The following is a 15,643-nucleotide window of genomic DNA, read 5'->3' as shown; positions in this document are numbered from 1 at the left end:
CGTCATCTTATAGGAAAATGCTCAAGCCTTAGGGCAGTCATAAAGTTAATAATAAAAATCCCTTCTATAGGGTGTCTTATGCCTTTCTCATATTTTTGATAGTTACTTTCATTGTGGTGCATTTCAAACTATAGAGGTAAGAGTATGTGCAGTTGAGTAATAATTTTCAAAATAATGGTGCAATTTTTCTGGATCCTAAAACAAATGTAAATTCTTTTAAATATTTTAAAAAATACTTTCAGTGAAACGAAAAGTGCACTGTAAAATACTTTATGTGCATTGTCATCTGTCAATTAGTTTTGCTTGATAAATTATAACTTTATCTTCTATGCCGATATCGGTAGGCAAATTCAGATTCAAGCTTTTCTACAATACTTTGCCTCATCCTTCACAAAACGGAAAAAAAGACTTTCCCGGACATTTACAGCGAAAATTCGTGCAGTTAAGTGCGTAACAAACAGTTTCACTCCCCAGATTCATCTTTCTTTTGACTTTGACCGAAATAAGAAAAGTTGTCTCCCTTGAAAGTAACATTGTGTAATATTTATTAATAATTTAATTTTTAAAAATCTTCTAAAGTTACAAAATCAACGATATAATTGTGCATCGTGCTTTTAATAAAATTACTTCAAAACCACAGACAAATTTTTAAGATTAAGGAAGATTTTAGATATTTATTTCCAAAATTAACTATAAACGGTTCCAGGTTGGATTTCAGCTTATGGTATTAACTACAACATTTGAAAAAAGATGAAAAAAAGGCTAACTTTTTGTCTTCATAAGAATGGGTTGAACTTTTGACTTCATCTGTCATAATGACTGAAGAAATGTTGACTGCATATGCTTATGCTCTACTTGTATACTCCAGGAAGCATGGTGAATGAAGTATGCAATTTGTTCAGCTGACATGATTGTATTGATTGCAATTTGCTTCTCAGACATACAATGTTATGATGCCAAGGAAATAAAATGTTATTTTTAAAAAGTCGTTGCTTTTGTGTCTCTCAAACATCACGGGTGTGCATGTGTGAGAAAGAGAGGGAACAATTAATATTTTTATATTTATTAATTTTATTAATTAGATCAGCATTTCTCAAGAGTTTGATATTACGATCATTTGGTACATTGCCATATGTCTGATAAATATATACAGAGGTGATATACACAAGTAAAACCACAATGTGGATAAAAACAGCGTGTTATAATTCGTGTTAACGTGAAACCACATATATATATATACAGAATAATCAATATTATTGATTTGGTCATCAGCCTTTTGACAATATACATTATGGATACAAACATCATGTAGCAGTCATAAAGAAACCCACAAAAGATATTCAACGTTAAAAATATTATGCAACAAAAAAAAAAAATAAATAAAGTAAAGAACTCTGGTGCTCTAAACCCTTATTCCTGGGTCCTACCTCGTTGTAAAAATAGCTAACAAAACTGGGGGATGGTGGTATTAATTGGTGCTTTACACTGAGCCAGCAACTAAAGCTACATCACGGTATAGCAGCCAGCCCTGGAAATAATCCCCATTCAAAATAAAAACAGCAGAATGAGATGGGTATTCATTGAACTATATGTTTTTTTCGCAGATCGCGAAAGGTATCAAAAGAAAAGCATCAAAGGTGAAACAATAATAGTCATCCCAAAAAAATGCAAGTCAAGCTTCTCGAAACTTGCAGCAGTGAAAGTTTGATGAAGCTAACAAAAAAACTTCAAATTGTAAATTTAGATAACACTTTTCGAAATGTTTTCAAGCGCATATCAGCATATCTTCTCGAAGCAATTCTAGCTATCGAGTGTCTTATCCAAACATCTCAGATATATCCTCCACATATCGTGATGATGAAGAAGTTAGTGTAAGCGTAGATATAGACAGACAACAGCAAACATATTTTAATATAGCCGATTCACTGAAAACTTGTTCATCAGTCATGATGCTGATCCAAACTGATGGCTCGTATGAAGATGATATTAGGTATTGTTTCAGAAAAAAACGTTTTGATTTGCGGGTTTATTATTTCAAATATCTGAGATTTTATCCATCCGATCGCGAGTTCTTCAATCGTCGGTTTTATATCTTTAAAGTCTTCAAGTTTTCCTTCAGTTATTTGAAGATATATTTACAGTATAGAGCGAAAGTGTAATGAATCACAATGCGAATGACCTCATGGCTTTATTTATCGGAGGCTTTGTAAGAAGTCCGGCAGACAATTTGCCCTTTAACCTTATTAGTCTGACGTTATCTCTACACCGTCTGTGTCGTTTTAAAAGTAAACAAATATTCTCGTTGACTTCCGTTTAGAAAATAGATGTTTAGTGTTCATTATTTATAAACGCTGTCAAAAAGTTTTGTTTTTAATCTGATATATTTAGATGTTGCACCTTTTTATTCAGTAAAATGACGTGGATAAAAGAGATTACTTTCTCTCGCGTAATAATATGAGCGAAGCGAAGCCAGACACTGAAAGCGGAAATCCGTTCAGGTGCTTCTATGGTATGTGCGATATGAACAACAAGCTTCCAAGCAACCCACAATGTAAAGCTTGTTACCAGAAAACTTTATTAAAATGACGGGAAAATACTTAACCCGTACTATCAAGACTACTATGATAGCAGTCTTTACATTTCAGCTGGTAAGTAGTAGTAAAGGTCTCGTGTAAGTGTGTGTGTGGAGTTATTTTTTTGTTTGCGTGGTAACGCTTCCGTGCATTTCACATTGGAAATATGCCGGAGATGTACTTTTAGGACCAGTAGCTAAATTGTTTGTAAACATTGACGTTTTAGTTAATGTGAATGTTTAGATGTAAACCACAATCATAAAAAGTATCTGAACTGTTAAGAATGATAATTCTTATCGCACCCGAACATCAGTCATAAAATCCATCCCTCAGGTTCACAGTATATCAGATGCCCTATCAACTCTGTTATTTGTGATATTATTGATTCTGACTTTTTTTGTGATGTTCATTGCGGATGTCATTTGGCAGTACATATTAAAAAAATACTGATTAGCTATAACGTCTGCTGAAAATTATGATGAATTTTTCCTAGATGGCGTCAGGAAATAATTCCGTATAATTGACCATTTTGTGACAGCGGGACATTTAATATATGTGTAGCGACTTAAGTGACATTTGTTGGTGACCTTTGATATAATTTATGCAGGTTTTTTTGGTTTGGGCAGGAAATATTTACAGTTAAATTGACCTTATTTTGACTGTGTCGTATTTTGTTTGCAAGTTATGAGTTAATAAGTGTGTAGAAATATATCATTGTAATGATTTGGTGATACATTGGTAGCAATCGTCATGTCTTTGTCAAACACTAGTTTCATTTGGAAATTTTTCTTTTCTATATTATAATTGGCATTATTATTATTGGTATTGTCATGCTTGATAAATTTATGTTAATGTGGAAGAAGTGCCTCATTAAATTACTGAAGGCTACCAAAGTGTGTTTGTAGTTTTATGAAAAAAATAGGCTTAAGGGACTTCCTCTCAATCAGTATTTGCTTAACAATAACATATCAGCCTTTTGTAAAGAAGTTGCCATCTGATAATATTACTTACAGATTATTTTAAATCTTAGCTGAAGATATTTGGATCTTGTTGGTGCACAAAATGTTATTTTATATGAAAAATATTTCATTGTATACTTGATGCACTTATATGCATAAATTAGAATGGGGCTTTTATGTAAGCAGCTGTTTGTTTTGTGATTAAAAATTCTGTTGTTTTTTTTTATGGAATAATGGATAGGTTACTGGATAATGAATTACCCCAGAACAGGCACTAGGAGACTGCGCTGATAAGGTTTTCTTGTTTTAGATCGAAAGATTGAGTGCCATAATAAAGCCTTCTGTAACTGATTAGAGTAACCTGTCTTTAAATTTAACAAAAAACAGACATATCAATATACATAGCATTGCTTATTGGTTTGCATTGCTTCTTTTTCAGCCCCTTTTGAAATCCATTTGGTTTTTGTTGTATATTTATAAATGTTCTATCAATTTCAATTGCAGCTATCAACAGTGGAACGGCAAGTGTTTGACTTTCTGGGGTATATGTGGGCACCTATCATTGGAAACTTCTTTCAGATCATTGCTGTGATCCTTGGCCTTTTTGGAGCCTGTCAGCAGTATCGGTCCTTTGTTGTAGTGGTGGGTATTTTCTCACTTAATACGCTATCACTTATAGTAAAGTAAGACTTTGTTTTTAGATTCTTATTATGTATAATTATATGGATCAATTTGCACTGAATCATTTGAAGTTTGGATGACTCAGTTTTTTAGTTTGTAGCCTCAAACTATTTTCTTGGTCTTTACCCATGTTTTATCATTGCCATCAGTGATGATTTTATAATAGAGTTAGTTTTTTGCTGATCATTTCATGTTGCTTCTGAATAATTTAATCTTGGCATTAACTAATCAGAAAATTTGGCATGCATAATTTTGCTTATTTGTGCATTTAGTGGTTTATAATGTGCTTTTTATTATTTAGTATGCAGTGTGGAGTCTGTTATGGTTGGGCTGGAATGTCTTCGTTATCTGTCTGTACCTTGAAGTTGGCATTTTAAACAGGGTGAGTAATTTAACGCCTCAAGAACATTATTTCACCACAAAAATGGTCTTAGATGTGCATGAATTCACCTATTTAAAAAATTAAAAAGTAAATTATAAGAAAAACTGCTAAAACCTGTGTTGGCATGAAGCGATTTGACTGAAACCAGTCTCCCTACCAGCTTTACCCCAAATCATAAACTGTGTGAGTCCTTGAAGATTATGCAGAATACTACATTTATATCAACCACAAGCTTCCAATTGTAATGAAAAAGATGGGCATAATAATAATGAAATAGATAAAAACAAAAACCCACAAAGTTATGAATAAAGAAGACAAATCAAAATTTTTATTAAAAGTTAAAACTTTGCCAAAAAAAATTGTGCTGTACTTCACAGTTCAGGATATACTCAATTGTTATTATTTAGTATCTGAAAAAGGCATTGAAAAATTAAAATATGATAGATGTCACTAGCATGTTGGCTTTCTATTTCTAAGCACGTCTAAAAGTATATTGTTTTTATCTGCTATGCTATGATCACACACCTAGCTCCTAGCTACCTTTCTACTCCACTCTCTCACTACTGTCTGTTTCATTCACTCTGTTCTTTTATGAACAGTAGCTTTCTCTGCCTATGAAGATAGTTTGTTACGTATAATGAAGATATTTAGAGATGATGCTCAGTAATCACAAAGCTAACCTCTAAATCTGTGGTCTTTTTCAGAACCGAGAGCGCTACATTCTGACAATTGGTACTGAAAGCAAGTCCTGGTGGCTGGAACATGGGATAGGCTGTTCTGTTACCAACAGCTCCTGGCTGGGATCTTCAGACAAGAGTGATACAGGCAGGCCAATTCCTCCTGAAGAGTTTGTGCATGGATGCATACTACAGTACTACTATGTTGAGGTCATTCATGCAGCAGTCCAGTGCCTTTTGTCTGTGAGTAGCTTCGCTTTGATTGTCTTAGATTTACATAAATAAAAAGCAATGAATTTCCTGGGGCTAGATTTTGAACCATTTGTTAAGGGGATCAGAAAATATAAACAGTTCGGTGTTGGGAATCTTCTCACAGAAATTTTGCAATAAAGCTGACACTTGTCACTGATATGGTATCAGTTTTAGATTCACATAAACATGACACTAATAAAACAATTTATTGACATCAGGGTTAGATGATGATGACAATATTGACGTACGATGACATGCTTTCAATTTTGTATTTCTTGTGACTGGTCAACAAAACGTTCAGTAATTTTATATGGGAGTGGGAAAACGCCAAATCATTTTAAATGGGCATCTAAAAACGCTTGGCATTTTATGGATGGGAAATACTGCTAGTATGATTGTGGATATGTCCCAGTCACAGGCATAAATTTTGCAGAGTATGAGACTTAGCTTTCCTGAAAAGGTTAATAAGAGCACAGATTTAATACATCTGGGGCATATCTAACTATCCTCAAAACAGAGCTGGCCTGCTTACTTGATGTATTTTCTGGACAGACTTTTCAGTGTCCAAGAAATGTAGATGATGAAAATGTGCCTCAACTAACTTGTTTAATCAAAGGGTACTACACCTTATTTGGATTTTAAAGGTTATCACAAGTCATTTTGGTTTATAAAAACATGATAAGAATTTTGATATGCAGTAGTAGCTTAAGCCATCATAAGGAGTCATGTTTTCACCATGGCTAGAAAGTAAAAAATGTTTAAAAAGCTAGCAGGATTCTGCTGGAAAGCTAATGTTAGATATGTTGTAAGGTGAATCAGTGAAAGGTTGAGTTTTTGTCATAACTACTGACGTATTTTTTTTTTTCTTTTATGATTCATGCACACCAAACAACTATGGCCATCTATCATCACTGAACCTGTGCTGTTCATCACCTTTGCTGATTATAAATTGGCATCTCCAATCACCGGGACATTCTTACAACATTTGGACCTGGCAATCTTTTCTATGGCATCTGCTTGGTGATTTATATCTGCTGTGATGTCACTATTCATGGCATACATGCTGATAACAAAACTTGATGCCAACGCATTCTACGTCTGCTGCCACAGCTGTTGGGATTTGTAGTGTCCTGCATAACAGTCTACACTTATCTGGAGGAAGAAGATGCTTGTAAGTACCTGGTTCATGCTAGCACATACTCCCGGCCATTTGGCCAGCATTCCACCCTCCCTATGTCCTGCAAAGGGGTGGATGGTAGTGGAACATACCGACCGGTTGCTACTCGGGACAGTTGGTGTATTCCAACGTACGTTTCTTACCATGACAGCTTGGAATGGTCTGTATCATATGGCAGTGATCAACATCACCACCAACATAACCACCACAGTCACAACATGCCGTCTCTGTCAGCCAGCACTTCATCAGTGGGTGCTGGTTCAGGATCGAATCATGGCAGACATAGTCCCAGTCCAGGGGCGGATTCAAACACAGGTTCTGGTCATTCCTCCACCCAGCCTTATCTGCGTCTGAGCACAAACTACTCAGACCAGACACAGCTGGTCGGGCTGTGAAAATGTCAGCATGTTGCTCGTCTCCGATGTTTCACTAACAGGTGTGTTGGAGAGATTGTTCTGCTTCTTTTCGTTGTGTCCTTGTTTGCCAACAGAATAAGAGCTGAACTTATGCTAGTGTTTGAATTCACCTTTATTTACAGGTCAAATCTTAAGACAATGTCTTCTGCAGTCTCATCTGCATTTTCATCTATATATATTTTTTTGTTCTTGAAGTTTTTCTGTACTTTATATTTTCCTTTACTTACCAAACGTTTTTACTTTTTTGTTTTGTAAAATTCTTCATAAAGCATATTTCAGGGAAAAATTAATTTTAGTTTTTTTTTGACATAACAACCTCATGAAGTGCTTTTCTCTTCTCCCTGCTGTCATTGAGATTTTGTTTTAAAAAAGATAATATAAGTATATTGTGGTTACACAGTATAATGCAGCTCTTTTTTCTGATCATGGCACTTTCCATGTGTGAGAGCATTCTTTTGTGTTGTTTTTTCTTGTGTAAGTGCTTTGTTTCAGATAATTGCTAAAGCTGTTTGCTGATACATTTTGCTTCTATTTATTTTTTAATATGTTGCCTTTTATAGGTTGTTTTGCTTCATTTCTCTTTTGACAAACATTTGCTGAATGGGCTATGATAACAAAAGTATTTATTAACAAGGTTCACTTAACATGTCAGCTTGCATTATAAAATCCAGAATAAAATTTGAATTAAGCATTTAAAAAAAATTAATCTTATTTTTATCTCACTTCTTTTTGTCATAAACAGAATCATTGTGCCATTGATTGGGAAGCTGTTGGTTCCTTGTCACTTTCACTGCTTGATTCATTTTTCTCATACACTCTGTGACATCAACAGAGACTTTTGGAAAAATGCATAGTTTTGGTATCAATGCTATGCATGTGCAAGAAGGCCATGTTTCACTTGTATACTAAATCATTCTCTTTCTTGCTGTCTTTTACCATTCATTTATGTGTAAAAGTGATGGATAACAGTTTTTTCTTGAAAAAAGACTGTCCCTTTGCAGGTTTCATTGTACTTCTTGGTAGCACACTGGCTATCAGTTATAGACTTCACACAGCCCTTGGGCTCTGCTAGTAAACACAGTAGCAGTCAGAATCATGCAGTAAATAACCAAATTTAGTACTCATTAAAAGAATCGCTTCAAATTCCTAATCCTAAAATTTGTTAGGTGAGAGAGTGTCAGTATCCTAATCTGTGACACTTGGGGAGTAGGTGCATCATGAACAATCATTTATGGTTTGTCCAAAGAATGATTCCATGATTCATTTTTATTCCTGAATTTTGTGACTTCATTGTCATACATTATAAAATATGACAGAAATGTTGCCTTGGGCATGGTGAAATGTATAAAGATTCAAAGAGATATTTCCGTGGCTTTTGTATTGATGCCATTGGCAGTCACAGCTTTTGTTTGAGTATCTTTTGTTGATCCTGAGGCAAGCCTGTATTCATTCATTAAGCCATTACCATTCAATTGGGTCTTAGGCAAAACACATGACAGTATTTGACTAACAATGGATGAGTGAAGTTTGCTTTAAGTTTCACTTGAAGTGTGTGAACCATTGTTATACATGCTTTTGCATGTGGTTAACAAGAGTACTGACTGTTGCAGTTTTTAGTATTGCTTTAAATATCTTTCCCACTCACTGACTCAATCCTCTCTTTTTTCTGTGGATGGGGGCATGGGAAGAGGGCTGAACTGGACTGGTAGGCTGTCTCAGCTTTGTGCTCAAAATGTTGTTTTCTAAACTTGTGCATATGGCAGTTTAAATGTTCCTTATCTTGTGGTGACTGTGGTGGAAGGTGCACACTGTTCGTAGCTGGATGTTCTGCATTTTTATGGCAGGGGTCTGATTTCATTAGTCAATTAGTTCACTAGTTTTGTTTTTGAACATTGTAGTAGTAATACCAGTTTACCTTGTGGGTAAGTATTCGTTTTCTAAAGCTAATCTTACAAATTTTACTAGAAGTTATTCTTTTTAATATAATCAGAATTATAAAATCTTTTTCTTGTGTGTTTTTGGACATCCATATTTAGACTCTATTTCTAAAGAGATTTTATATATTAAATGTTACTGTGAGATGTTACAAATGTCTTAGATATCGTAGAGTAGAAAAGTCATCCCAGACAGACAGGTTTATTTTTCCCATCTTAAGGAACAAGAGTGTATTGAAAAAAAAAAATTGAAAATGAGCATGTGGAATGGTTTATTTGCAGACATTGATTTAGATATTTTATAAAATCCCAAATAAGTGTAGACAAATAGTTGTTCAGCTTATATACTTTTGTTCCATTGTGTTCAGTCTCAATTAGATATTTTTCATGTCTCATTGAGACATTTTGGATTCCAGTGAATTCAATCTTTGTTGGTGAGTCAAACCCTGAGGATATGGGGGTGCTGCGAGTTTCCTATGTGCAGCTTCAGCCATTCCGTGACTTCAGATCAACAGAGAGTCATAAAAGAAGTGTCAGGTCCCACCCCCATTTATTGCATAACCTCAATATAACATCTTTTCAACGAACTCTTAAATTGTACATACCTGAAACTTCAGGAGCATGCAACGGCTGCAGAATTTTGCCTTGTTTCTTTTACTTTCCCACCCACCCACCCCCTTTTACAGTACACCATTTTTTTCTAAAAACATATTTTTTAGTTGTTTCTTATCACCTACATTTACCTGTATTGTCTCTAAGGTAGTAAGGCAGCTTTAATACCTTCAGATGTCACAGTTTCATGGAGTTATATGAGTAGGAGAGAAATAATTTTTTGGATGTTATTTTGTTAGCTTTTTTAAAAGTAGCAAATTGTTTGGTGATTTAGAGGTGATTGTGTGTGTCTGTGTTGTAGTGTTTGATGAGTTCACACATGCTTGTAAGTTTGGGCATGTATGGCTGCAAGAAAGATAATACAAGTTCAAATATAAGCATTATTTAATAATAATAAATAGCTGTCATAAATTACTAAATAACAAACAAATGTCATTTAATGGTAATGGTCTTGAAATTATGGTTTATTAATAGAGATTGCTCTTTAAAGGTTACAAGAGATGTGTGTTTATATATATAGGTTCTTTCTACTAAAAGTTGTTCTGGGGGCAAGTGTATTTTTTTAATTTTATTTTTTAGTTACTGAAGGGAAAAGTGTTGTATTTCAATCCTTTTAATTTAACTTTCCTTTTTCAAAATACTCCTGAGTTATCTTGCCTTGAGCAACATACTGACAGCATGTTGAAAGCTTTGGGATTATAAGGGGATGAACTAAAAGATGCGCATCTTTCTTGGCTTGCCCTGTGTTGTGTCATGTGGCATTCTGTTAAATAGATTACTTGAAAATATATAAATGTACAAAAAATTATTCATTTTGAGTTGTTTTGTGGCATGAGATATCCTTGAGTTCTTGCATCTTTTCTTGTATTTTGAAAGTATTTAATTTTTTTAATTTTACAACGTTGAATTATAACTTTTATTTCTGCATTCTATCCATTAACTTTAAACTCAAATGGTGGTCTGAATATTTTTCTCTCTAAGATTATGAAGGGAAGAAGCTTTTTAAAATTGTGAATTGAATTAAGAGGTCCTTTTTTAAAAAGGGGGAAAAGGAATTCATGCATAATTATCTGTTCCTGTCATAATCATACAGAAACAGATTTTAATTGTGTTTTATATATATATAAGATTTTATTTGAAGAGTTGGTGAGTAGAGTTAAATTATATTGGTTGAATTGCTTTTAAGTTAGCACAGTCACATAAGTTTTTATGTCAATGTATAAAAATGAGTATGATTTACAGGTTAATGGTCTGTTGGAAGGGATAATTTAAAACTAAAAAGACGTATGTTAAAAGTGTGTAGGAGTCCATGATTAATTGTTTTGATAAGTTGCCGTCGTGATCAAAATACTTAATGTTTCTTTGTGCTTTTGCAGCCAGTCCTGCCAATGATGAGCTGGAGTTTGTCAAGATCCGAAGCCGTGCCACTGCTTCTCAGAAGACCAACGCATCAAACCCTACAGCTACTATCAACAACTTTGACAATCTTGCTTTTGACAATGAAGACAGTAGTAACTTACATCGGGTAAATCGTTCATCACATCGTCCCATGGAACGTCCACCCAGCTATGACACAACAATGCGAGGTTCTAGTGCAGAAGAAACCCAGGCTGCCAACTTGTATTATGCATCTGATCGCCAAAGTGTTCGCAGCAAAGCTAGCACCCGATCAAAGCGATCGACTTCTCATCAAAGGGCAGGACACCAAGGTTCTTTAGGCCGAAGACACAGGGATAGAGATGTTGAAGCTGCAAGACAGGACTTGCCGTGGGTGCAGATCACACCCTCGTCATCAACTGGTGGGGTTGACCTACATTTAAGACATTACCCATGAATTGTGAGAAATGTTCCTTGTGGGTCTTGCGTGGTGTAAGCTGCCACATTGATTTGACTGTTAAACATGGATTAAAAAGTGTTTGCCACTACTTTTATCAAAAGGTATCCTACCCTCCAACCAGTCTTTGAAAAGAATATTTTTTTTGAAAGATTTGGTCTGCCCTGCTAACTAGATTTTGAATCTAGAATGTGTTTTTGCAGATTTGATATGACAAACAAAATTCCTTGTGATGCAATTTCAAGAGAGAAAAGACAATTATTTCTCTGCTTGAGAATTAATTAGATGGACCAAGATTTTAAAAGCAATGGTTCTGTTTTTATTTGCACCATTATTGTGATGGATGTTGACATTCACAGGCTTACTGCAAAGTTGCCTTCAGATGTAAATGTTTCACTACAGTTACTGTTTTAAGCATTGTTGTCAGGTCTTCTTTTAGAGCATTAGTAGTCATTCCTTTAAGACTTGTGTTGTCGTATTGGCAGGTTGGGATCGTTTTTGTTAATATCTAAAAACAGCTGTCTTTTTGCATATCTCAATAGAGGCCTTCCTGCCATTCAGCTCTCAATTGAGCTCTGAATAGCATTGACAGGGGAGTGTTTCTATGGTTTGTCTTCTCTGCTTCTGTGTAAACAGAATCTGATGTTTTTAATTTTTATATCAAGATCTTTCGTTTCAATGATTATTAAATGTGTCATCACCATCACATTGGTTCCCTCATTATTTATCTGACATGAAGAAATCTGACCCCACTGATCTCGAGAGCAATATATATTAAAATTAAAATAAACTTAGCTTCCAGACAATGTTGGACTATATTACTATGCCTCCGTTTATCATTTATCTGACCTGTTCACTGTTAACCTCTAATAAAATATTTCATTTTGTAGAAATTTTTATTATTGTTCTTTGGAATATCACCTGTTCCATTCAATATCATGTTTTATTGCATATATGCATGCATCAAACTTTTTGTGTACGGATATTTGTAGGTGCCTATCTCCAGAGATTGTAGGTTTCATTTGTTTTCTTTTTTCTCTCCTTGCTTTTTTGAAATCACGTGTTTCAAAGAATAGCGTGGAGAACTTCATTAGATGGTGCAATGCATTGAATATTTTAGTGTGCTCTTCATTTGGTGCTTGTGTCTAGTTCTAATGTTAGGTTTTCTGATTTTCATAGACATTACTATAAGAAGCATGCTTTGTGTTACAACATTGTTTCCGAAATAGCTTTTAAAAAGCCTGTTGTGATGTGTTTCCAACCAAGGTTTCTTATGTTTCTGCATTCCACAAGACTTAACAAAGAAACAAGAAAGAATAGGCTGTTAAGGCTGACAGCAGCCTGCGTCCTTTGTGTTTATATGTTTAGAGCACTTGACATTACTTGCCACCGGTTGGGCATGGCAAGCAGATATTTGCATTGTACAGTGCTATGGGTTTAAAATTTGTGTGTCTTTCTGTAGCATACAGTTTCCTACTTTTGAGAGGCTTTGGAATTCAGTGTCCAGTTCTCTGGGTGGACTCTGTTTCTAACTGGTAAAAATGCTTCAGATAAACTTCTCTTCACAAGAAAAGGATTGATTCTGCATCCACATATCATCTGTGCATATCTTTTCATTGTGACTAGGGCATGATCTCTCTGTCTTAAACCTAGCAGGTGACTGCCAAAGGATGTCTTCAGATTGGGTGCTGGTTTCATGAAGAGTGCTTTTTGGGGGGTTTCTTTTTTCTTTTTTTTTTTTTGGTCATTTTGTGGCAACATTATTTGCTTGATATTATTCATTTTGGCAGTTCAAGTTGTTCACCATCTGTGAGGTAGTGTAACTGTTTGCGCTACTTTATGCCTGTTGAGCAAGCAATTTTGCTTTTGTTTTATCCTTTAAGTGTGTGCCATGATGGTAATTGTGTGTGTGTTGGATAGACTTTGCCAGCTAATGTTGCATGTTGTGGCTTTTATCCCTTGATACACAGAGAAATGGCAAGGCCATGAGTGACAAGGACGAATGATGCAAAGACTTCAAAAAAGTTGAGCATGTAAATGGTCTAAAAAATAGGAGGGGGGGTATTTTGTGCATACTAATTCACATGTTTACTTGGTGCCTGCCAAATCAACATTTTAATTACCATTAGAATTTAGAGTAGTCACAAACATATTTTCAAAGCTAGTAGTTGTATATGAGGGAACCCTGCATCCACACATATGAACTGTGTTTCGAAGAAAAAGTATTTCATACTTGCTTCTTATCAATATATTTTTTTAATAAAATTTCACAAATACAATTTTGCAATAGGTAAATTTATGTAAGAAGAAAAGACTTTAAACTGAATAGGGCAGACATTGCAAGTTGTATACACATATTTTGTAAGAAATTCAACAATATATCAAAAAATAAATCATTGATGATGTAACTTGGTTCTTTAATGAAATTGATGTTCAGTAATATGTTCAGCTAAGTAAAAAGAAATGTACCATCTTGTTCATGTCAGGAATATGTTGAGATGGCTTGCATCTGTGTTTAATGTGTGTGCGAGTACGTACATGCAAGTGAGAGAGAGAACTATAATTGTCCTGGCTACATAGCAGTTTTCTACTAGTTATTTCAATGTCTCAACAAGTTTAGTAGAGGTAAAGTGTCTCCTTGTGGCATTATTTATTAACAGAATTGAAAAGGAAAATAAACACTTCCTCCTACCCTTGTAAAATTATGGAACATTTTAAGTATAATTGCATCTAATTTTAACAATCATAAGCACTACTGGAATTTTTTACCTTTTAATAATGACATGTTTAAGTCTGCTGTATTTTTTATATTGGATTCCCTCATAAACTATAATATTTGGGACAAAAAAAGTTTTTTGTTTTTTTTTTATGATAAAGCATGTGCTTTATGACCCATGTACATTGTGTGTGTGTGTGTGAGCGTCTCCTGCTGAGGTGATGATCGTATTATGTACCATCTGTGCATAGATTTTTATTTTAGGATGTTAAAAAGTATAACTTCAGTTCTCCAAAATTACAGCACATATTTATGGCAAATTGATAGAAATATGCAATCATGCTGATACAATAAGCTTTAAAATGTGTGGAAATAGTGTAATACTTGTGCTTATATATACTTTTCTTTATATGCTAGTTTTTTTCTTTAAAGAAATAATTTTGTTTGGGACTTTGGCATTATCAGTGCAATTTTATGAATAGTAATTCTGGTTCTATCTTGTTTGTTCAGTGTCTTCAGAGTGCAAGCCATTTTCATCTTGTTCACTTTGTTATCTTTTTACAGCTGACAGAAAGTGTCAGTTACGGTCTCTGTATGCCACAGGCAGAATGGTTGCTGTATGGTAAAGTGCTTTTTAGACATAAGAACTGTCGCTCAGGGTGTGTCAGGCGTTCGTAGAGTTGCTTTGGGACACTGTAGTAAGACTCGTGCTGACGCCAATCAATCCCCATACTCCACTCCTTTATCATTAGTTTTAGTAAACTTGGAGGCTGGGCCATGATATATAGTTTTTTTTTTTATTTTGCTTGATTGGTTAGGAAAAATGTCTTTCTTATCCTTTATCATTTCCAATTTACCAACATTATAGTCATTCTTTTAAATATTATATTTTTCTAACTTTTGTTTCATGCTAATTTTGGATTCCAGATGTTTCCTGCAATCAGCATGCTAGTTGGCATTCCATTTGCAAAGGTTGTGAAGTACTTGTGACTGGTGAAAATTTTGCATGAATTGTATGCGTTCACTAGTATGTATATTTATGCATGCATGTTTACTTGGTGCCTGCCAAATGAACGTTTCAATTGCCGTCGGAGCTGTCTGTCACAAAATAAGGTTCTTTCATCAGTTTCTGAACATTTTTTTAATTCGTGTGTACAATATTTGCGAACAGTTTTGTGTTGGAGGCAGAAGAAACAAATTTTTATAAGTTTGAGAATGAATTAGTTCCTGAAGAATAAGCTGCTGACCTGACAGCAGTCTGGACAAAGGGAACTTTTGTAGTATGTTGTACTGTGCTTCAGAAAAAATAACTATTTGTTAATATTTTACATTGTTTGTTAGGTATACTACTGTCAAGGACGTTTTGTATAAACTTCTATCACATCTTCAGTGAAAAATGAAGTTGCTGTGCACAACCTGTCTTGTGTTTT

At 34.5% G+C, this 15,643-nt stretch overlaps 1 protein-coding gene across 5 annotated transcripts; it reads left to right on the top strand.

Moving 5' to 3' along the window:
* The first annotated feature begins 2,457 nt into the window (after positions 1 to 2,457).
* LOC112562901 (sodium/potassium-transporting ATPase subunit beta-1-interacting protein 3-like) lies at positions 2,458 to 15,628 on the top strand. Of its 5 annotated transcripts, XM_025236500.1 has the most exons (7): positions 2,459 to 2,648; positions 4,037 to 4,174; positions 4,515 to 4,595; positions 5,300 to 5,515; positions 6,635 to 6,695; positions 9,468 to 9,588; positions 11,040 to 11,190. In XM_025236500.1, the coding sequence occupies exons 1-7, from the start codon at positions 2,583 to 2,585 to the stop codon at positions 11,053 to 11,055; spliced, it is 699 nt and encodes a 232-aa protein (XP_025092285.1). In that variant the 5' UTR covers positions 2,459 to 2,582; the 3' UTR covers positions 11,056 to 11,190. The 5 variants fall into 5 exon arrangements, with proteins under 5 accessions (XP_025092284.1, XP_025092282.1, XP_025092283.1 ...); XM_025236499.1 differs by having other exon boundaries at positions 2,458 to 2,648; positions 9,468 to 11,185; XM_025236497.1 differs by lacking the exon at positions 9,468 to 9,588 and having other exon boundaries at positions 2,458 to 2,648; positions 6,635 to 7,137; positions 11,040 to 11,172.
* Positions 15,629 to 15,643: the final 15 nt, after the last annotated feature.

The sequence above is a fragment of the Pomacea canaliculata genome, linkage group LG4 (assembly GCF_003073045.1).
Source record: "Pomacea canaliculata isolate SZHN2017 linkage group LG4, ASM307304v1, whole genome shotgun sequence".
In the NCBI taxonomy this organism is placed as follows: Eukaryota; Metazoa; Mollusca; class Gastropoda; order Architaenioglossa; family Ampullariidae; genus Pomacea; species Pomacea canaliculata.
This window is presented reverse-complemented; position numbering and strand designations above follow the sequence as displayed.

What these genes read in the sequence shown, in the direction of transcription:
- LOC112562901 (XM_025236496.1), top strand. Translation starts at nt 2,583, where the DNA reads ATGACGGGAAAATACTTAACCCGTACTATCAAGACTACTATGATAGCA. An exon ending in AAGTTGGCATTTTAAACAGG is followed by an intron (nt 4,596 to 5,299) that starts GTGAGTAATTTA and finishes GGTCTTTTTCAG; the next exon opens with AACCGAGAGCGCTACATTCT. An exon ending in CAGTCCAGTGCCTTTTGTCT is followed by an intron (nt 5,516 to 6,634) that starts GTGAGTAGCTTC and finishes CTGCTGCCACAG; the next exon opens with CTGTTGGGATTTGTAGTGTC.